At 39.4% G+C, this 22,035-nt stretch overlaps 2 protein-coding genes and 1 long non-coding RNA gene across 3 annotated transcripts; 1 reads left to right on the plus strand and 2 right to left on the minus strand.

Annotated features, from left to right (window-relative positions):
* Positions 1-395: 395 nt before the first annotated feature.
* On the minus strand, positions 396-5,798 carry LOC133666414 (uncharacterized). Its single transcript, XR_009830521.1, has 3 exons — positions 5,619-5,798; positions 1,431-5,474; positions 396-984 (listed from the first exon to the last, which is right to left on the minus strand). It is a non-coding gene; the product is annotated as an uncharacterized LOC133666414 (long non-coding RNA).
* A 179-nt stretch (positions 5,799-5,977) lies between these two features.
* LOC107993196 (high-affinity choline transporter 1) lies at positions 5,978-16,608 on the plus strand. The gene is made up of 6 exons (XM_017049500.2): positions 5,978-6,117; positions 7,941-8,299; positions 9,100-9,404; positions 10,219-10,498; positions 11,475-11,692; positions 11,941-16,608. Exons 2-6 carry the CDS (start codon positions 8,026-8,028, stop codon positions 12,658-12,660), a joined length of 1,797 nt encoding a protein of 598 aa, XP_016904989.1. The 5' UTR covers positions 5,978-6,117; positions 7,941-8,025; the 3' UTR covers positions 12,661-16,608.
* A 472-nt stretch (positions 16,609-17,080) lies between these two features.
* On the minus strand, positions 17,081-21,197 carry LOC107993156 (pro-resilin). Its single transcript, XM_017049426.3, has 3 exons — positions 20,879-21,197; positions 18,390-18,963; positions 17,081-18,087 (listed from the first exon to the last, which is right to left on the minus strand). The coding sequence occupies exons 1-3, from the start codon at positions 20,958-20,960 to the stop codon at positions 17,733-17,735; spliced, it is 1,011 nt and encodes a 336-aa protein (XP_016904915.2). The 5' UTR covers positions 20,961-21,197; the 3' UTR covers positions 17,081-17,732.
* Positions 21,198-22,035: the final 838 nt, after the last annotated feature.

A 22,035-nucleotide genomic window follows, 5' to 3' on the forward strand; every position in this document is an offset into this window, starting at 1 on the left:
ACTAATTACACTATTCAAATTACACGAAACAATTATATACATATTTTGAAAGATTGACAAATTCATGGTGTAAAAATTCGAATAATTATATTTTTAATTAAGGATGAGTTAAAATCACTGGGATTTAAATACGTATTTGGTAGGAAATTTTTATTCGTGATAATACTTAAATTTCACATGGTTGTAATTATTATAATCATTTCTAACTGAAAATAGATATATCTTAACCACTTTTCTCATGTTTCTTCTGTTGCCATTTTTGTACAGAAATTCCCATAACCAATTCTAATCTTTTGGTACTTTTAATGATTTATGGTTTTATAATCATTTAGGTCATGTACAGTCTCCCATAATTATAGGGATTAAATAGGGATGAAATTAAAAAAACTAGATTACATTTGATAAATTAAATATTATTTAGAGAATATATAATATATATGAATAATTTAGATAGTATAACAGTTTTATAAATTTTTAATAAATTTGGAAAATATCTTTAAAATGTATTTATAACATTTCGTTTTAAAATGAATATTTTCTCGTGAATTATTTTGAATTTATCAAAATATCAATTTATTTATTTAGAAAAAAATGTAGGAATTATATTATCATTAAAGTATATTTATTTAATTAGTGTAAAATTTTTTTTTATCACAATTATAATTTAAATCTGATAATTGTATAATATAAAAAATTATAAATATAATATAAAAATTAATAAAATACCAGTAAATCCATCAAAAATATAATCAATCGTATGAAATTTAATAATATTAAATTTATTTACTCTTAATTTAATTTAAATTTTTGTTTTCTTCTTATCTTTTTCGGAGGTTCTACAATTTCAAAATGAAATTGATCTTTGCTTTTCATTGCATTTGCCTAATTGCCACTTTCGTTGACGCTCAAGTGCCATTACAGTTACCAGATGATCTTCAAAGTCATCACTCGAAAAATTGATGCCAGAATGTCCACGAGTCGAAACTGCAGAAAATCAACGAAAAATAATTTCTCTGCCATTTTTGATTATTGAATGCAAAAGATCAAAAAATCTTCGATATCGATTAATTTCAAATAAATCCTAAAAATGTACTAAAAACTAACTAAATTTATTAATTTTGTAAATCAAAACCTTCCATCTTATATATAGAACGAAATTTATTATAACAACTTGCAACATATTACGAAAGCATTAAAAGATTCTTACAGAGAAATTCACCTAACCTAAAAATTTTGATTTTAATCGAAACTTTGCACATGGAATAATAATAGAATTTCTTTTCGTATACAATTTCACCTAGAAATTTTTGCTTTACAATAGTTCATATAATAAATACAACTTCATCTCTTTGAATAATATTTCGACAAAGTTAAAAGTAATAAAAATTGTTCAAATACTTTCACAAGTAATTCTACAACTCGATACTCACTTTTTATTTAATTCCTCCTTAAAAATCTCATCTCTTCCATACTCTTGTTAACAAATCGAATCCTCTATTATTCCGATCCTTTTCCTCCAATAATCCCAACGATCCGTAACGAACGAAATTTATTAACAACGCTTCCTAACCTTCCTTACAAGCGTAGGGTACCTTCGATTCGTATCTCGAAACAGAACACCCCTTTTTACGTGCATGGACATCGTGCATGGCCCAAGAGCCACGAACTCTCGAATCACCCCTCGAATCCACCACGGTGGAACCCGGTTCCAGCGTATCCAGTTACCATGTTTCGAGACGTGCACGTGCCTTGTTGTTGTTGTCGTCCGGTGCTTCACCTGACACGTGGCAATTTTCAATTCCCCAAGTTCCCGCGACGTGGCCTGCTTGACTTTTTGATGTGATACTTGACAGAGGAGGTGACCCCTCGCTTCAACCCCCTCTCCCTCTCTAAAAAGGGCCGCGTTATTTCATGTTTTTTTTTTTTTTTTAATTAGGGCGAAATTAAGGGATATAAGAAATTTTATATCGAGGAAATATTAAAAAGGTGATTGAATATGTGAATAAAGGATGTTGAATAAAGGTTAATTAAGGTTTCCATTATGTTTGATGAATACGTATATATTTTGAAAAATTATAGAAATATGATTGGGTGAAAATAAAATTTTTAATTTGTTTACTGATTTTTATTTTATATTGTTTTTCCTGGATTTATAAGTAGTAACAGCTTGGGAAAATTGGATAGGATTGTGTTATATTATATATTCTGATTTTATATTTCAACAATTAAAAAGCAACATTGAGAAATAAAATTTGAAATAGAATCCACTTGAATTTCGAACTTTAAAATTTCTTTTAAAAAAGGAACACGATTTCAATAATTAAATTCAAATTAAATTCTATTTCCATCTACTACAATAAAGAAAATCATTACATTTTATGCCGCAAATAGAAATGGTGGACAATGGAAACACAATTTTCGAATATTCAGATTACGTTAAAAATCTGTCTCCATTTTGATATTTATTAATAAATATCATTTATTCTCGATATTACAAAATTCTCGTTTAACAAAATATTCGGATATTAGAATCATTATTACATAATTAATAACGAAAGCAAAACTCGTCAGAAATATTATTTTGAAATACGATTCGAACAAGCTTCCTATATACTTTTTAACCAATCCACGTGTTCCATCTACGATGAAATCGGGTTTTCGGGGATGAATATATAAGGGATGGAGTGGGTGTAATGTAAAAGGTACAGTTTTGAGATTTTGAAGAGAGTGGGTCAAGTGGGTATCGACCATGCAGAAGCAGGGAACAGATATAGGAAGATTCGATTTCGTTCTCTGCCTTCACCTTTGTTTAGCCTGGCTATATTTGCTCTTCGACATTGCGTCGTCGTCCACAGAGAACCATGAAGGCAGATTATGCCCATACTTTGGTGCAATTCGTTGCTCAACCATTAATAACTTTTTCCTTCTTTTTCTTATTTTCGTTGTATCTCGACACTCAGCATTGTCTCTTGGACGAGGAGGAATGAATTTTGTCGACGCGAAATGATTCATATTCGATGATTATACGGTTAACGGTTCTATTCGAAACTTCTTTCACTGAGTTTACCTTGCAATTATCGATGAATTTATGTTACCTAGAGTTTCTTCCCTAGAGCTAGATTTTTTTTTCTTTCTTCAAATTATCCATTGTTGCCAAGATTTATGAGAGATTATGTTGGTTCGAGTGATCGAGAAATCGAAGGATGTGATAAATCGTGGTACGATGAACGTTATCTTCTATTTTTAATGCTCTGTATTCTGGGATTAATTTGGGAACAATCAATTATGAACGTTTTTTGTAAAATAAGAAATATATTATAAAATTTATTGTTAGATTAAGAATTTGAGCTTGGTTCGTCTTATTTTAAATATCGTGTGTGTACTTTGAATATTTTTCGATACATGTCGATTTTTTAAAATTTTGCATAATTATTCGCGGTTTAATTTTAACAAAGAAGAAAGAAAGCGCGTGATTTCGTTTAATTAAGATAAATTAATCAATGTAAAGTTTTTGATATTTCATATTCCAAGCTTCACTTGACAATTTCGTTTACTTTCTGATTCCTTTTGTTAGCAGAAAAAGTATCTTTTCCGCCGTTTAAAATAGATAATCTTTAATTAATTTTATTTTCCATGTTTTGAAGCTTTCAGTTAATGTCATGCACCGAAAGAAACAAAAAGAAAAATAAAAAAATAAAAAAAGTTTGAAATTTCATTCCTACCCAATCACTTTATTCCGAATAATTCGATCAATTCGTTCGTCGTTATAACAACGATTATCATCTCTACGTAACGTTTTACAGTGTTTCGTTTACGAGGTCATACGCCTCTTCACCTTCATTGACGCGTCCCTCGACCATTACCTTCCTACGTGTACGCGCAGTCTCACCTGGAGGACCCGTACAGCTGATCAATGACGCCTAACTTGCTTATTTTGCACATCAACGGTATAAATAAATTCGCGAGCAAGAAACATGTTGTTCAATTTCTGGGAAAAAGAATTTTTCCGTAAAAAAGGGAGTATTTTTTCTAGCTTGAAAAGGGGATCAAAATCAAAAAATTTCAATCATTTATATTATATAATATTAAATTTCATCTTCCGTACAATGTTATTAAACCTATAATTAATAATAATCCAATATCACCTAATCGATTTAAAAGAATAGTAACTATACCTGAAGTAAAAGCTTTTATTTTTATATAATAAATAACTAAACAATAAGAAATTAAACCCAATCCATCTCATCCTAAAATAATTGATAATATATTAGGTCTTAAAATTAATATATACATTGAAATTAAAAATAAAATTATTAAATAAAAAAATCGATTTATTTTTAAATCTCTTAAATCTATATATCTAATTCTATAAATAATAATTATTGAAAAAATTATTCTTACTAAAAAAATAAATATTAAAGATTTATAATTAATCTCATCTACCTTTGCAAAAAGAAAACCACATTTATACTCTCTATACTTTAAAAAATAAACAAACCTTTCACAAAGCTCGACAAACACCTTGCACATTCTTCCCTTCGAGAAAATTAGAAAATGCCCGGTTGTTACAAACACACCACCAACCAAAATCTACCAACCAAACCCGAATACAAATCTCGAGCATCTCATCCAAACCACTTCCTCTTCCACACCATAACAACAATTATCCCAACTCACCTTGGAAAACCCCCGCACGGCTTGTTACCTGTTCAGACGTCCAGGTGGTTACGCGTGGACCAGAAGGGGAGCCGCGGCGTCCGAGGCGCAAGCTCGCGAGCCAGACTCCGCTCCAGAGTCCACGCCCCCCCGACTTCGATCACGCGAGGGGTGGTTGGAGAGGAGCGAGTGGTGGTGGGCGGCGGAGGGAGAGAGGTTGCGCGGAGGAAGCGAGACAGGAGGGTGGGTCGCGCCCCCGTGGGGCCGCGTGACGTCACGAGGGCCGAATCAATATCAACGGAGCCATACCTTCGACGCCGGTCCTTGACTACGAGAGAGATACAGAGCCGTTCAGTACGGGGTGGCCTCCACGACCGTTAACGACGCGTTAGAGAGCGCGCCGACCACGCCGCCGACGACGACGACGAAGAGGAGGGCGAGGACAACTGTCGCGGGGTTGCTCCGTCAGTCCTCCTCGATCCATCGATCCTCGTCGATCGAACGCGCGACAATACGACGAAATATCGCTCGCGCCGGTATATTTCCCCCCTCCTTTCCCCTCGAGTCCAAGTGATCGAAGAGAGGAAAACGATTTGTGGAAAAGGTGGTGGGATAGGAAACTTTTAGAAAGGGATCCCTTCGTCTTCACCTTCGTCGAACAGTAAAGCGAGTAAGTAGAGATTCCTATTTCTGACTCTCTGTCTCTCTCCTTCCTTCTTTTTTCTCTTCGAATCATCCAAAGTTCGATGGCTTGCTCGAAGAATGAGGTTTCTACAGAAGTCTCCCTCTCCTCCCCTCCCTCTCCTCCGCTTTGAAACCTGGGTAGAATTGTTCTTTGTGTGACACGCGCGAGTCCAAGTTTCGGTTGATAAGATGAATTTTGTCAACGGTTACGTAAGACGCTCCTTAGAGAGAATAGAATAAAATTCGAAATTCCAACATTCCATCGTTCGATTCGTTACCTCTAATCAAGATGCTTCCTCGTGTAACTTCGACGACGCATCTTGGGACGAGATCGAGAAGGAAATGCATTCTCCGAGCGATTCGTAATGATTTCTTTTTCTCCAAGAGAAGCATACACACACACACACACACATACACGCACAGTGGAAGGATCCAGCTCGATCTATTTCAGGTGAAAGACCGTACTGATCGGTGCTGGTGGAAGAATAAGCGAGGGGAAATATCGGGGAGGAAGGAAAAGCAGCAGAAGGGAAGCAGCAAGTTTGGTGAGTTGGGTGAAAATCGATGGCCATCAGCGCCCATGGGCGGCCTCGCGTTTAGAACAAGGAATAGCCCCTCCCAGAAGACCTCGCTACGGTGGGGTGACTGCTGCCCCCCAAATCCCAACCCTCCGTCGTCGTCGGCCGTCTGGAAGGACCGTCATCAGGACATGCCTCCGGTACCCGTGTGAGGCTGTCCCCCACTACTTCGTGATTGTACCCCGCGGGGTCTTCAGAGGTACTGTTCGTTCATTCTTGCAATCCAAGCACGGAACGCACTTGTTTCTTTCCCTTCTTTTTCTTTTCTTTTTCTTTTCAGTTTCTCTCTCTCTCTCTCTCTCTCTCTGTCCCGACGATTCTATAATTACGCATGTCTCGTTGCTATAAGCTTCACTTGTTGTTACGTGGCTGGTCCCCTCCCTTTTTCAAGTATAAAGGAATTTGTTAGAGATTTCAATCCAAGGCTCGATCGAATGTGTATCTAGAGAGGGATTAATATTTCGATCTCGAGTTTCTTTTTCGTTTTTGCTCGTGGAAAATGTTGAGAGGGATTCAATTTGTTGGAAATGTATTTGAGAAAAATTTTCTTTATCCGAACCATCTTCTTATTAATTCTGGTTAACGAAGGTTTCTGGTTTAGAAGTAATTAAACGATTGGGGACAATGAAACTTTATACAAACGAGGGTTTTAAAGATGAAAATCTTACGACTAGTTTCTTTTTTTTTTTTTAATTAGCAGTTTCATTTATTTTCTCCCTTTAAATAACTTGTCTACGAATATTTTATTTCGAACGAAAAAATTCAATCTATGTTATAAATATTTTTATTATCACGAGGTATTCTTGAAAGATCGATTCTAGAGACTAAAAGCAAATATAAAAGTTTGTAACGACAAAAATAGACGATTAAAGTTTATTTATTATAAAGTTACGAGTAATCGAAGTTTAGAACCCCCCTCACTTTATAAATTTCAACCATTTCAACTTTTATATTTGCTTCGATCTTTAACATCAATTCTGTGAAATAAAATCTCTCGATATAATTCGAACTGATATGAGATAGATCCGAAGCTGATCGCCCCAGCAAAGATTCAATTCCTTTAATTCCAATCGATCATTACCTTTCAGGAGAGCATTTTAAATTAATCCTTCATTTCCATTAATTGAATTATAACGCAAACGATCCAGCCTAATGTAATTAATTTCGATGCATCTATAGGCGAGGCCTTGAACGTTTGCGTTTTATTTATGTCATCGTGCTTTTTTACGTCGAGTATTTTTTTCTTTTTTTTTTTTTTTTTTTTTTTAAATAGAAAATTTAACCCTGCACAGTGTGAAGCAGGGCTAATAGGATTAGAGGGTGAACTCAACCGAGCGATTAAATGCCTTCTGGGTAAGAACGTAGAATTTACAGTTAACTGCACGCATTAGATGCGAGTGGATCGCGTTAATTGACTAGAAAAGCGGAATGTAATTTCACCAAGCTGATTGAATAAAAATATAGACTCTTTCTAATGCTATCCGTCTGATGACATTCGAACGCTGAATCGAAACAGTTAATTATGACGAAGAATGGAAATGTAGAATCATTATACTTTATTTTGAAATTTGGGATAGTTAATTGAAAGAAAGATCCGATCTAATATTTTTTTCAAATTGTAAATTATCAATAAAAGAACGAAATTTAATTCTTCAGGGATCAATATCGTTTTCATAATTATTTTTGTCGTAATATAATATTAAACAATAGTAAAAATTTTATTATTTCTATCATCTGAATCGTAAGTATTCATCGTTTAACAGAATTAATTAATATTTCTATCGTGCAGTTAACATTATAATGCCAAAATTTGAATATTCCTTCCAAGAAAGAAGAAGAAAAAATGTTCATAATCTAATTTTCATCTCCTCATCAACAATTTCGTCCCGAATAATTCTTTCCACCAACTAATTGCAAGCCTTTGATACTCTACATGTAAAAGATCCTTCGTCATTTCCTTTCCCCGGTCGAAATCTCACCGTAAATAATTTTCAAAGAGGACCGACTTATTATTGTGGACAGGTATCCGAATCTCCCAAAATCGGATCGACCGGACTTGCGTCTCCGCCAGTTCGAGTTCACGCAAGTGGACCCGTACTCACCGAAGATGATCAACTTCGCCGGTATCGTGTCAATCGTCCTGTTCTACGTTCTGATCCTAGCTGTTGGAATATGGGCGGCAAGGAAGAAGGAAGCTGGGAACGACTCGGAGGAGGAGGTGATGCTTGCCGGCCGTTCGATCGGCCTTTTCGTAGGGATATTCACGATGACGGCGACCTGGGTCGGCGGTGGATACATCAACGGCACCGCAGAAGCTATCTACACGAGGGGTCTGGTGTGGTGTCAGGCTCCTTTCGGATACGCGCTCAGCCTCGTTTTCGGTAAGTTTCCGCCTTTTAGATTCCTTCAATTTTAATCTCGTCTCCTCTGCTTCGATATTCAATTCCTTTTCTCCAGTTTCTCCAGATACGCGAATATCTATGTATATAATAATGTTGATACGAGTCGAGGAACTTGAAATATCGATCGCTTGTAATACTGGGCAGTAACTTTAATTAAAATAAGAAGCTTTGTTTTGATTCTTGTACGATCATATAAAAAATATTAATACTTTTCTCGAGAAATTTTGCTTCTCATATAATAGGCAAATAACTTCTTTTTTCTCATAATTACTAAAAATGTTATAAATAAATTTTGTTTTAAAAAGAACTCACTTCGCCTTCTCTCTTTGCAATTCAGAGAAAAACACTGTTCAAAATTGATCGAGAATAGGAATTTCGAATTTAATTCTACTCGATTATAAAAATATGACGTTATATAAATTGTTCGACTGATAGCATCTCCCAATGTTTGTTTCTTCGTAATTAGAAAAAGTTTATAGTCGAGAACTTGATAATTCTTAGGACGTAGTATAGGTAATGGAACACTTGTGATCAAGACTCCTACGTGCAACGACTGGCCTCGAGAAAGGATAAACACTGTGTGTAATCCGTTGAAACTGTGCATAGCTATTTACAGAACAATCCGTGTGCGAAAAATGTGTGACAATTTTCTACAACAGCGAAAATAATACCATTTCCTGATTTTCTTTATCCAAAATTATTAAACGAAACGATTAAACGACGCCTTAAATGTTTAATATAATTCCCAATATAAGTTTAATCCCGATTGGTGATTACAGGTGGAATATTCTTCGCGAACAAAATGCGAGAACAGGGGTACATCACGATGTTAGATCCTCTTCAAGACGCGTTCGGCGAACGTATGGGAGGTCTTCTTTTTCTTCCTGCGCTCTGCGGTGAGGTGTTCTGGGCCGCTGGCATCCTTGCAGCTCTGGGCGCGACGCTGGCAGTCATCATCGACATGAATCAGAGTGCCTCGGTCATTTTGAGCGCCTGTATCGCAGTTTTCTACACGCTATTCGGTGGTCTTTACTCCGTCGCTTATACCGATGTTATTCAACTTTTTTGCATCTTCATAGGATTGGTAAGTTTGTGCAATTTCTGAAATTTGAAGTTTAAGATTCAAACAATAAGCTCACGAAAATAGCAAGAAAGTAAATGTGGTATCGTATCTGCAAAAAAAGAAATAGATGAATAAATTTCATTTTTAATAAGAGAAAAGTGTCATTGGATCACGAAATGTTTCGTCGATAGGATAGTTTGATTATTCTGTGTTAAAGTTGTTGGTTTTGCAGATCGATACAAAGGCTCAAGTACTGCAAGTATTTATATTACCAAATTCATTCTATGTAGACAGTGACCTAGTTCTTTCTTCCAGAATGTTATCGGATTATCAATTTATTTCGAACTTCATCAGATCGAATTTAATTTTTTATTCCGTCTTATATTTAAACGTAACATTTCTGTTAATTAAAAACGTCATTATTTTCGTCAAAGTTTCGAATATTAAATAAATAACTTTTTCCATAAATTTCTTTCTTCCATTTTGAAAACCACCTTTTCTGATATTTATATCTATCTTGGCAATCGTTCATTAGTGCTGTAATGAAAAATTTTTTTCCTCGATGGATCGCCAAACCGAAGATAATATCAATCATATTCATTTTACACCTGTATTTGCACGTTATAATTTAATTCGAAATTCTTCGGATCTAGATTATCTAGATCGATCTAGATAAATCTAGAAACACGCTCCCTAATTTAATTTCCCATCCTTTTCCTAATTTAATTAAACGTGATAATTAATTAACGCAGTGCGAATTAATTAACGTTTAAAAATATAAATTCAGTTTTTGAAATGTATTTAATAAAAGAGACGTGTAATTTTCATTATATAGTGGATGTGCATTCCATTCGCTTGGACCAATCCAAAGGTACAATCTCTCAAGTCTATGGAGGTGGATTGGATAGGTGAAGTGAAGCCCGGGGAATATTGGTCTTACGTGGATTATGGTCTTTTGTTGATATTCGGTGGTATCCCTTGGCAAGTGTATTTTCAACGTGTCCTGTCCTCAAAAACTGCTGGAAGAGCGCAAGTGTTGAGCTACGTAGCTGCGATAGGGTGCATCATCATGGCCATACCACCTGTCCTGATTGGCGCGATCGCCAAAGCAACGCGTGAGTAGTACATCATCCTTTTCTATTTTAACAAATTAACACTCTCTTATCGCTCCTTTCTTAATCGATCTTGCGAAATAATCGAGCCGAAAAATAGTTTTGGAGTTAGTCTTAGATCAGAATTAAAATTGCGAATTAAAAAAGGAATCTCTAAATTTTCCTCCCAACAAAATCACTTTTCGTCCCGATCATTTCACCTCTACCCTTTCTCCCCATTTAAAACGCGCGGATAATTCAGAAAGTAGAAAAAGATTGTTCATGAATAAAAATTTCAAAAGGTACGCCCCCGGCTGTTCATTTTCTACGCTCAGGATAGTAAATTCCAATTTCATTGTATTAATAATAAACGAGTCATCCTCTCTCTCTCTCCTACTTGGCTGATTTCGAGGGGGAAGGGAAACACGTTTTCATGGGTTCCCGAAGTTGAAGGGGGATTGAATTAGACCCGGTTTGCTCGTCGTCCCCTTCCACCAACTCGTAGCCTACTTGACATTTGGTGGCACTGCAGACAGAGGACTACTGGTATTTACAAGGTTCCACGTCTAAGCGGGTCGGTGTTGTAACGGAAGGGTGTGTGGGCGAGGGTTGGCTTGATATCCCACAGCGTGTACAATAGCGTGGGATTCTGTCATATGGCGCGGGGTTCGAGGGTGAGGGTGATAATGCGACTCGTGCGCTACACAATGGAACCGCTGGAACTAATGCGGACACACTGTATCGGTATCTTGTATTTCTTTTATTCGCAAAGACAAATAGTTTCTTATCTCCGTTTTCACGAAGGGAGCTTTTTTATCCCCAGATTCTTTTACAATAACAATGTCCGCTTTACGTAAATTGTTCAATTAACGTTGAACACTCGCTCGATTTAGTCGGATAAATTAACGAGGAAATTCTATTTGAGAAAAGTATTCGGGGGGATTATTTGATTAAAGAGTTTGGCTGGTGTATAAGAGGCGTTAAAAAATTTTTGTTTCAGCTTGGAACGAGACAGGGTACACAGGCCCGTATCCCTTCACCGAGGCAGAGACAAGCATGATTCTGCCAATGGTCTTGCAGTATTTGACGCCAGATTTCGTTTCCTTTTTCGGGTTAGGGGCAGTGTCAGCGGCGGTGATGTCCTCGGCGGACAGTAGCATCCTTTCGGCTAGTTCCATGTTCGCCAGAAACGTTTATAAATTGATCTTCCGCCAGAGGGTAAGTTCTCCGCCGTCCTTACACGGATGGCCGAACATTCCACATTCAACAGACATCGTATCGCGCCGTATGTATCGCCACATATCCAGCCCCTTCCTCTCAACCCTCTTCACATCTTCGCGCCTCCATCCTCCTCCCCTCGGACTCTCACACGCACACAATTTGTCCGTGAAAAGACGAAACGCTCAATTATTCGCACCTCAATTCTCCGTTTCTATCTCTCTTATCCTGGCTCCATCCACCTGAAGGCGTCGGAAATGGAGATCATCTGGGTGATGAGAGTGGGGATAGGCGTGGTCGGGGTGCTAAGCACGGTGATGGCGTTGACGATACCCTCGATCTACGGCCTCTGGTCCATGTGCTCGGACCTCGTCTACGTGATCCTGTTCCCCCAGCTGTTGATGGTGGTCCACTTCAAAGAATACTGCAACACCTACGGCAGCCTGGCCGCTTACATAATAGCGTTCGTCGTTAGGATCAGCGGTGGCGAGCCCCTGATGGGCCTCCCCGCCCTTATCCACTATCCGGGCTACGACGAGGAGACGAACACGCAAGCGTTCCCCTTCAGAACGATGGCCATGCTGATGTCCTTGGTGACGCTGATAGGCGTCTCGTACGGCACCCAGGTGGCCTTCCTTACCGGCAGGCTCGCGCCCGGCTACGATTTCTTCAGGTGCGTGGTCAACATACCGGAGGACGTCGAGAGGGTCGGCCCGGACCCGGCCGAGGGCGAGCAGATGGCCGTGCTTGCAGCCGGTATAGGCAGGCTGTACGGAAGCAAGGACGAATCGAACGGCCGAGTGAATCCTGCGCTCGAGCCGGACTACGACATGGAGCCGGGATGCGACAAGGCGGCCGGGGAACCGGAAGCTGTTGTCGGCGGGGGTGGCGGCGGCGGGGGTGGGGCGCACCTCGTGCCCCATGGCCCGAACGTGCCGCGACAGCCGCAATCCAGCACCGCGTTCTAATCCCTGGTTCCGTGTTCGGATGCTGTGACCAACAATAAGTGCGGCGGCGCAGGTCTGTTTTCTTTTTTCTTACCTTTCTCCCCGTCGTTTTTGTTTTATTATTCTCCTCTTTGTCGATTTTAACCTGATTGATCTCGCTCCTCAAATCGTTTCGTTTCTCGAAACAGAATATATTTTAAAAAATTGGAATCGCGTTAAGGAATGGAAGAAATATTCGCGTGGAAATAATTATCCCCTCCCCTCACGTCCACGAAGCTGCGAAATATATATATATATATGCCAATATCTGCTCCAAGCTCTTCTACGAATTTTCCTTTCGTAATTAAACGTAATTTACACGTAAGTGATCACGTAAGTGGCTCATGTACCTGCGTTCGAAGATGCTGATTCGTCCTCTTCAGAAACGAAGGCGAAATGACTGGAAAAAAGAAGTGCGAAGGAGGATGAACGAAAAAGGGAAATGTGCAATACTCGAGAGAGAGAGAGGTCGGAGCTTCTTGGACAGTTTGGCGAGGTTTCGTTGTCCCCTGTGCCGCCAATTAGGCCTAGTGATCTGTTTCCTTTTTTTCGAGAAATATAATATATATATATATATACACACGCATGCGTATATATACGCAATTACGAGTGCGTGAACACGGTAATCGCGCATATACACGTATATGCCATGTATTTAGAGTTTATCGAATTGCTTGAGAAAACTAACGTCTTGATGCACGACCGATCCGTCCCTCCCCCCCTCTTCCCCCGTTTATCACGAAGCATATTTTAGAGAATTAAAGTAATAAAGAGATTAAATAAACAAGCTCGACGAGTATCTCGTTAAATCGTGGCGAGCGGCTATAGGATATTATAGGGATTTATATAAATTAATGTTACATATCGAGTTTTCTAGAATGTGTTTTTAACGATTGTTAGATTCATTGTTGTCATTTAACCCTCTTCCATTGCAAGGCTCGACGGAACCATCTTCTTCATCGTCCCTCATCGCACCGTGTTAAATGTCGCAACCCCATTTTATTATTCGAGTCTCGGTGTTGGAAGGGTTAGAGTAAAAGCGAGAGGGAAAAAGAAGGTAAGATGGACGAATAAACGTTTAGAGGCTTTTTTGTACTTGCGATCGATCGTTCTTCCCTTGCTTGGTAAAGGAAGTAAAGGCGACGTAGGCGCCGTTGTTCACATTATCACGTGGCCGCTCGTCCAGGCTGTTCGAGATTTTTCTCCTGACTCGCGCATGCTTTCCGAGGAGGAGAATTTTCATTCGAGATTCGACGAATTTTCTTGTACCCTTGAGAAGAATCAACAATTGGTTTTCACTCTCAGCCACATAAATTTTTCATGGACAAAAATATAGAATCTTTGTACAAATATTGCTTCGACAAACGTTCCATCGCGAACACGATGCGCGAGTCAGCGTGAGAGATCAAGATTCACGGACGAATCGGTTGTTGCACGGATTCGTTGTGTTTATTATATAGTATATATACATATATATATATATACACACACACATTGTACGATATAATTGACATTATCGGCATTAAAGCGAGACGAGTGATTTCTCATACACGTACATGCGTACATACATACACACACGTACATACAAGAAGACTAAAACTCGTAGTTTTTAACTAACGCGAAAGATACGAATGCTGTTGTTGGTTTCGAAAAATTGGTTTATCAAAGTAGATACTTATGTACCTATATCGCCTATTAGTAGTGGTGTATTTACTGCTCGTCGCATAGAGTTGCTCATCCCATCGTTTACCAAAAAGGAAAAAGAAAAAAAAAAAATATACAAGAGAGATTGTAAGAGAGAGAAATCGAAGCGTTAATCGAGTAGTAGTAGAGCCTACTATTCGATCTCCGAATTATATTTCTCTCGTTCGCGAATGAATCGAAAAAATCACCTACCGTTTTCGTTAATATCTATCCATGGATGAATCTAGAAAGAATGTATAAAAGTAAATTATTGCCGTTTGACGATATCGTACGGAAAAAGAAAATTTTTTCTTATTGAACCATTTTTCGTTTCTCTAAATATTAGTTAAGAGACTAATAACCTCGAAGAATTACTTTTCTTAAAATTCTCATCTCGTTTATTGTTCATCGTTCTTCTTCGCGAATTAATACGTCGTCATCAGATTCATAAATAAATCGTGAAATTAAAAGGAACGCGTTGTTTTGTCGTTCAACTTGTCAGAACTCGTGAGAAATATGTGCAGATAAGCGAGCTTTTTAAAGGAAACGGAAGTGGCGTCTTGTTAACCGAGGCGTCTCAGCACGACGGTGAAATTACGGTGTTCGGACAGATACGAGGAATCTCATGAATCACGCGTACGCCTCGCGCGTGCACGAACCCATCTTCCTCTTCTATATGTGTTGTTATTCGATCGCGGTTGTTATAAAAGACTTTCACTCGATGATATCGAGTCTGCGTCTGAGAAATTATTAACATTTCCACGCGCAAAAAAAAAAAAAAAAAAACAATATTTTATAGCGAACAATTATTCTTTCTTTTTATATATATACATGTATATAATGAAAAGTAGAGCTAGACGATCGTAAAACGCTTCTTTGATGAGAGAAATTGCTCGATGGAAAAATTCTCGGCGATGCGAGGGATAATAAAAAGAAGAAACACGTTGAAAAATTCGAGGATACATTTAATATCGAAGAAGAAGTATATAAATTACCAGTTTTTATACGGATTGTGAAATTATTTCTTTTATTCCCGCGAACGATCGAAAGTTTTATTTTGCTTTCACTCACTTGTTCTGTATTTTCAGAAATAAAAATTGGAGATATTTCTCAAAGAGAAGTGACAAGTTAACGATTCAAGCGTCTAATAAAAAGAAAAAAAAAATAATTCCTTTATCTTCGGTCGATTCGATACCATCCTTCGTCGTGTGTCGTATATATATCATCACATATATATATATTGGGGAGATAAAACAGTTATCTCGTGTAATATGCGAACAAATATTGTTGCGTAGATGCATCCGTGCGATAAAGCATCCGTTATTATTCGTAGTGGCGTAAATGTTAATTATGAGAGAGAGAAGCAACGGCCACACAACGGTTACTATACATATCAAATATCGTGCATTGTAACGATGTAACGGGAAACCTATATCATGATGCGTGCTCTACATACACATATTTAGGTATAAAACATTAGATAAGATAAGGGACTACGTAAGACAGAAAAAAAAAGATGATAAAAATATATATATATATATATAAGATATGTATATACGTATTATATATATATACAAAACGTGGTTATATCCTCTCGCAGAAAAAGGGATCGATGGGGTTCGAAGCTTCGAGGAATTAGGAGGATCCTCTCTAATTTTCACTTTTTTTTTCTTTTTTTTCCATCGAACGAGCATCCTCCTAATTACTAATTTAATAACCGAGCGATTTAATAACCAGGATCGAGAAAGATCTCGTGTATCGTGGAAAAAGAAAAAAATTGCGAGCAATGAACAAGGCTGCCTGAACGCCGAATACAAAAAAAAAATGGCTGAAATCGAAACTGATCGATGGGTGCGAAACTAATAATTTAACAATCCGGTGTTATGGAGCTCAATGCTCCACCGCTTTGAAATCGCGAAACCTAATGTTAATTGTACACCTATTTCGTCCTATCTCGCAAGCCTGGGACGCCTTTATTATATATATATATATATATATATTTCTATATATATATATATATATAGAAAGAGAGAATATTATACTATGTGTAAAAGAAAAAAGTAAAAAAAAAGTAAAAGAAAAAAAAAACGCCCGACTTCACCCCCATAAGAGCATATCCATGTATATGTATTACGAAAGCGTTACCGGTATATTGTATTATACGACATATTATACGTGTATAATTGAGAAACTGAACGCGATGTTGATTGTAAATGTTAAAAATAAACAGTGTATAAAAACACAAGAGATTTCTCGAGTTTCTGTTATTTCTTGAATCAAATTATCTCGAGGTAAATAAATTAAAGATTTTAATTTTGAGATATAAATGTAAGCCAAAAAAGAGAGGATGTCTCGACAAGTTAAACTTGACTCTTTCTTTGTCAAAAATTAAATTAAATATCGTTTAATGGATTTCCAAGAAAGGAATGGCAAATAGGTCAGGACACACAGCTGTAATTCCGTCGAATCGACGTAAGGGGACGCAAGTTGTGATATTGATAGGTGTTTTTAGCCAGGTTACGACGGAAATAGGAAGAGCTCTCACTTATTCATGCCTTCCCGGTATTCGAGTTAGGGGAATCGATAAATCGACCACACCGAATGCACACCGCCCCCCTCCCTCCCCAGCCAACTCTTATAGACGATTCCTCCCTTGTCCCCCCTTGTGTTCGTCCCTTGTGTGGCTGTAAAGAAAGAAAAAAGGAAAGGTAGGCGACGATTCTTTTCTTTTTTTTTCAGCGTAGCGGCTTTATTATTAGTACAAAAAGCATTTATTTTTACAAAATAAATAAATTACAGGCTCTGAAGGACGAAGGAACGAAACTTTGCTACTCCTTTCGGAGGTATTCTCGCCTTTCCATTTCGCTCCTTTCGTTTCGATGGAAAATTTATTATTATTATCGTTATTATCATTATTATTATTATTATTATTATCATCATTATTATTATTAGCAGACGATTTTCCTTAAAAAAGCAATTAGGAAAGAAAGGCAATTATGATTCCTCCCTCTTTCGTTTTTCACTTTCAGGAATATCAGGCCGCATCATCGATACACGGAATTGAAATTGTTTTACGGAACGGGGGGAGGGGGAGGGGGCGGTCTTCACCGGCGTTCAAACTGTTTAAACTTTTAACTTTAGCGGATTTCCTGGGTGCTTGTTGGGCGGCAGGGGGACGGGAGGGGGGAGGGTCGGATGGTCTCTGATCCGCGCGGAATCCACCTTCGATCCGTCCCCTCTTCGTTCGGTCGTCGTTAATCCGGAAGCAGATCCTCGACGAATTGGACGGTGGAGGACGTCGACTTTTTCTCGTCTCGATGGCCGGTGAAACACGGTCGAAGACGGCCGCGCGGGGTGAAGACTCTTCGCGATTAATATTGGTAACCACCGTTGCTAGCGTAGCTCTGACCACCTCCGCCTCCTGAGTAGCCACCGCCGCCTCCGGAGTAGCCGTTCCCACCTCCAGAGTAGCCGCCATTCCCGCCTCCGCCACCTCCAGAGTAACCACCTCCGCCACCGCCAGAGTAACCACCTCCGCCTCCTCCAGAGTAACCACCTCCGCCGCCTCCAGAGTACCCGCCATTGCCCCCTCCGGAATATCCACCTCCGTTACCGCCTCCGGAATATCCGCCGTTTCCTCCTCCAGAGTAGCCACCACCGCCGCCTCCAGAGTAGCCGTTTCCACCTCCAGAGTACCCACCTCCGCCTCCAGAATATCCACCGGAGCTGGAATCGAAAATCGTAGTTGCAGCAAATTCTGAAACGTATCATCCTTGACGGGTAGAATTACAATGGAAGAGGAGATAGAGACAGGAAGATCGAGAAGAGAATCGTAATTTCAACAAGTTAGTTGATTGCCATCGTGCACTCGCCTTTCTTAAACGGGTAAGAAAGAGTACAATGGAAGAGATATAAGGTGTTGTCTTCGAAAATCGAACGTTTCTGCAATTGAAACCGCGCTGCGTAATGCGCTGTGCTCCTTTTGGAATCTACGAAAAGGGAAGGAAAAAGAAAAAAAGATCCTTTACCCTCCGAAACTGCCACCACCGGTGCTAGGTGTACCGTAAGTGGAAGATGGTCTCGAGTATCCACCGCCTCCTCCGTTGGGTGCACCGTAGGTGGTGGACGGGCCGCCGCCGCCTCCCCCGGTGGGTGCACCGTAGCTCGAGGATATCGAGCCGCCGCCGCGCGAGGGTGCGCCATAGCTGGTGGAGAGCCCGTTACCGAAGCCACCGCCACCGCCGCCCCCGAAGGAAGGGGCGCCGTAGTTGCTGGACGGCCTTCCACCGCCGTTCGACGGCGCGCCGTAGGTGCTGGACGGTGCACCGTAACTGCTCGACGGTGCACCGTAACTGCTCGACGGCCTGCCGCCCCCGTTGGACGGTGCCCCGTACGTGCTCGACGGCCTTCCGCCGCCGTTCGACGGCGCGCCGTAGGTGCTCGACGGCGCTCCATACGTGCTGGACGGTGCTCCGTAGCTAGAGGATGGACGGCCACCGCCGCCCCCCGACGGGGCGCCGTAGGTGGACGATGGACCCCCACCGCCTAAGTTCGGCGTCCCGTAACTCGTCGACGGTGGCAGGTAACTGCCGGATATCGGCGCTGTAAATACGTACGTTTCTTTAACGCGAGGTCGAGGGAAAATCTTATTGTATTAAGATTTTGCTGGAACGAATTCTAATCTGGTTAGAAAGTTGAAACGAGAAGCAAGTAATTGGAAGTTTGGGCAGGAAAAGGAAATATTTTCTCTCGAGTTTTCTTTTTTTTCACGTATATTTGTGGTAAAATTGGACGAGTTGTATTGGCTGCGGCGTTAACGAGATCACGACTCTCGTTTCTTCCCCTTGTGTTTCATTATTAGTCGGTGAAAGTGTGGGAGATGGCCAAATGACATTGTCCTCGGGACATTATCCGTCCCGTGAGACCGTAGTTTACGACTTCACACAGTGTTTTCTAAACTCATCTGTACGACGTTCTCGGCAAATTTGCTGAGATGTCACTATCTTTGAAATTGCCGAGGTCAAGAGCCACGATCCGTTCGCATTGTCTTTAATCAAGTTCGTGACTGATCTCCCCATTCTCTTCTTTCTTTGTTCTATTGCCGGAAAGAATATTTGTAATTGAATATTCAAGGTTCTCTTAATGACTTATTTCGCTATTTAAGAACCACAAATTCTCTTTCAGGATGAATATAATGAAACGAAAAGATGAAAAGGACAATTTCCAATACGCTTTCTTTGGAGTAATTGCAAAATGTTTAATTCTACTTTTAAACACAAAGTTGTCGTTTTTCTCCTCCGTTCCTAATTTATTTTCAAATTTATTTTCTCTGTTAAATATATTCTCCTTATTCGCGATTAAAATTAGAAAAATGCCTTGCCTCGTTTCTCTCTCTATACTTTGATTGTGTGATTTCGTAATTTTTCATTTTTATTGCATAATAACGTATAATAACATACGTATCGTAATTCCTTACATAAAACGTAAATTTTAATAGGTAATTAAGCGAACGCGGAAATACTTAAGCGGCGCGGTTCATTAAAGATAATTCTTAATTTTTCTAAAATAAAGTATAGATTACAACACAATCGTAATTAGATCGTAACGATTTCCATCGCGAAAACGAGCCTACCTTCGCGTAATATTTTTTTAATTACACGCTTATTAGAATATGAAAATGAGCGTTTTTTACAATTTTGATTTTTCTGCAGAAACCTATTATAAAAATATAATAATAAGGATAATATAAATTTTTTTCTATTACGAAATCATTCTTCTTTTATATACTATATATATATATAAATATAAAAGGAATAAAAATACGGAAAAATTAAGAATTAAACCGAGTCGGTTTAAATTCACCAGCTATAAGTAGAAAATGTGTGTCAGATCACGAGATATCGGTTCAATTTGCACACCGTCCGCTATTCCGGACGAAGAAACGTATCGATAATTCACGCCGTCTCTTCGTTTGAATATTTCATTCTCGATTCCTCGAAGTGATCGCGATTTCTATTCTTTTCTCCTCTCTCCCTCTCTCTCTCTCGCTTTTTCCGATTTTCGTCCACCAACATCGTCCAGCTATCCGCTAGGAGAAATTTATCATGGCGTGAAATTCATCTTTCACTTTGGTTCAATCAAGGTACAGAGTGATAGTGCTACCTTGTCGGGAGCATCACGTGCTTTCAATTTTTTTTTGACACTTTCTATCCTCCTTTCCTTCTTTTTCTTCGTGACTCTCCACTTTCTACGCGCCTTTCCGATAATAAGAAATTCTCTCTCTCATCGAACTCGTACATTTCGTACTTTCCCCCGTTTAATTTCATCATTTCGTTCTCCTTTTATCGAGCGAAACAAAACGGGATTACTTCGAACGAACTTTTATTACTCGAAAACGTGGCAAGCGAACCGATATATCCTGTCCTGTGTTAATTCGAACGAATTTTTTGTTCGTGAAAAATTCGACAGTTAATCGAGAACCTCCCCTTAACACTCCCCCAAATTCTCAAATTCTTACCATCGGCGTGGATAGGTTGCAGGAGCAGGGCCGTAGCGAGTACGGTGGCTGCCAAGGGGGCCCAGCTCTTCCCGGGCCTCATGATCCCCGACGATGATGCGAGTCTCTCACCCTTTTCCTCAACTCCGTGGGCCGATTCACATGCACGAACCCTCTCGAGGGTATCACCTGGTGTGTCCTTTTTTATCACGTGTTTACTGTGTTACGAAACGGAGATCAACTCTGTGACAGAGAATTGGTAGCGCGGATGAGATGCGGAGGCCTCTTCCCGCCGCATCCGTGAGATTTCGTCTAACGTGCTTCAAACATCGCCGATCTCGCTTATATAGTTAACCAGTCTTTCGGAGAAAGTCCTCGCGGGAGTGTAAGTGGATGCTCACCAGGTAGGCAAAGCGTGGTTCTTGGTGAACGTTGGTGCTCGAGCGTGGGGTGAGAGACACGGGGAGGGGGAGCTGGGGAGGAGGGGGTAGAAGAAGAAGAAGAAGAAGAAGAAGAAGAGGAGGAGGAGGAGGAGGAGCGTGGTCGTTGACGGGATCGCTTCTTCGGTTGACCCTGGTCAGGCTGTCCTTCTTTTTTTTTCCCTATTTTTGAAGCCGGATTCTTTTTCTTTTTTTCCCTTCTTCTTATTCTTTAACCTTCCTTTTCAATCCTTTCTCGACGAACGTCACGGAACACGTTCAAAGCTCTCTAAGTTATGATGAATAGCCGCAGATGCGGCCTTGATGTCACGGCTGATGGAAGAGCGACCAGATGAGAGATGATGATGGTAACGATCACCCGAGGCGCGGACATGCATACTCATCGCGTACCGGTTAGTTCGATGTTTCGCCATTTTATATAAAATATTTGCGCGCAGCGTTTCGATTCGATATTTTGGCGCCGATTGTGTTCGTTGACGACCACCAGGTTTTTCAACAGGGGATGCTTCTTGGGAATTTCGAAAAATGAGAAAAGTAATAACGATATTATACTCGTTTTTGGAATTTTTTAATTTCTTTTTAGTTTACTTTTTTTTCGAAAAATTTAGGATAAATTTTTTCTTCCTCCAAAATAGAAAATTAAAGAAAGGATGGATAGTATATATTTTGCATACTTAAATTTGGAACGAGTGAAAATACATGGAGCGAGATTAACAATGTCATTGCCTTAGTTTTCGA

This window comes from Apis cerana, linkage group LG7, assembly GCF_029169275.1.
Source record: "Apis cerana isolate GH-2021 linkage group LG7, AcerK_1.0, whole genome shotgun sequence".
Taxonomy (NCBI): domain Eukaryota; kingdom Metazoa; phylum Arthropoda; class Insecta; order Hymenoptera; family Apidae; genus Apis; species Apis cerana.

Excerpts from the sequence above, each read along its gene's own strand:
- LOC107993196 (XM_017049500.2), top strand. The coding sequence starts at position 8,026 with ATGATCAACTTCGCCGGTATCGTGTCAATCGTCCTGTTCTACGTTCTG. Across the intron at positions 9,405-10,218 it reads TTTGCATCTTCATAGGATTG|TGGATGTGCATTCCATTCGC; the intron begins GTAAGTTTGTGC and ends TTCATTATATAG. Across the intron at positions 10,499-11,474 it reads CGCGATCGCCAAAGCAACGC|CTTGGAACGAGACAGGGTAC; the intron begins GTGAGTAGTACA and ends TTTTTGTTTCAG.
- LOC107993156 (XM_017049426.3), bottom strand. The coding sequence starts at position 20,960 with ATGAGGCCCGGGAAGAGCTGGGCCCCCTTGGCAGCCACCGTACTCGCT. Across the intron at positions 18,964-20,878 it reads GCAACCTATCCACGCCGATG|CGCCGATATCCGGCAGTTAC; the intron begins GTAAGAATTTGA and ends ACGTATTTACAG. Across the intron at positions 18,088-18,389 it reads GGTGGTGGCAGTTTCGGAGG|CTCCGGTGGATATTCTGGAG; the intron begins GTAAAGGATCTT and ends TTTCGATTCCAG.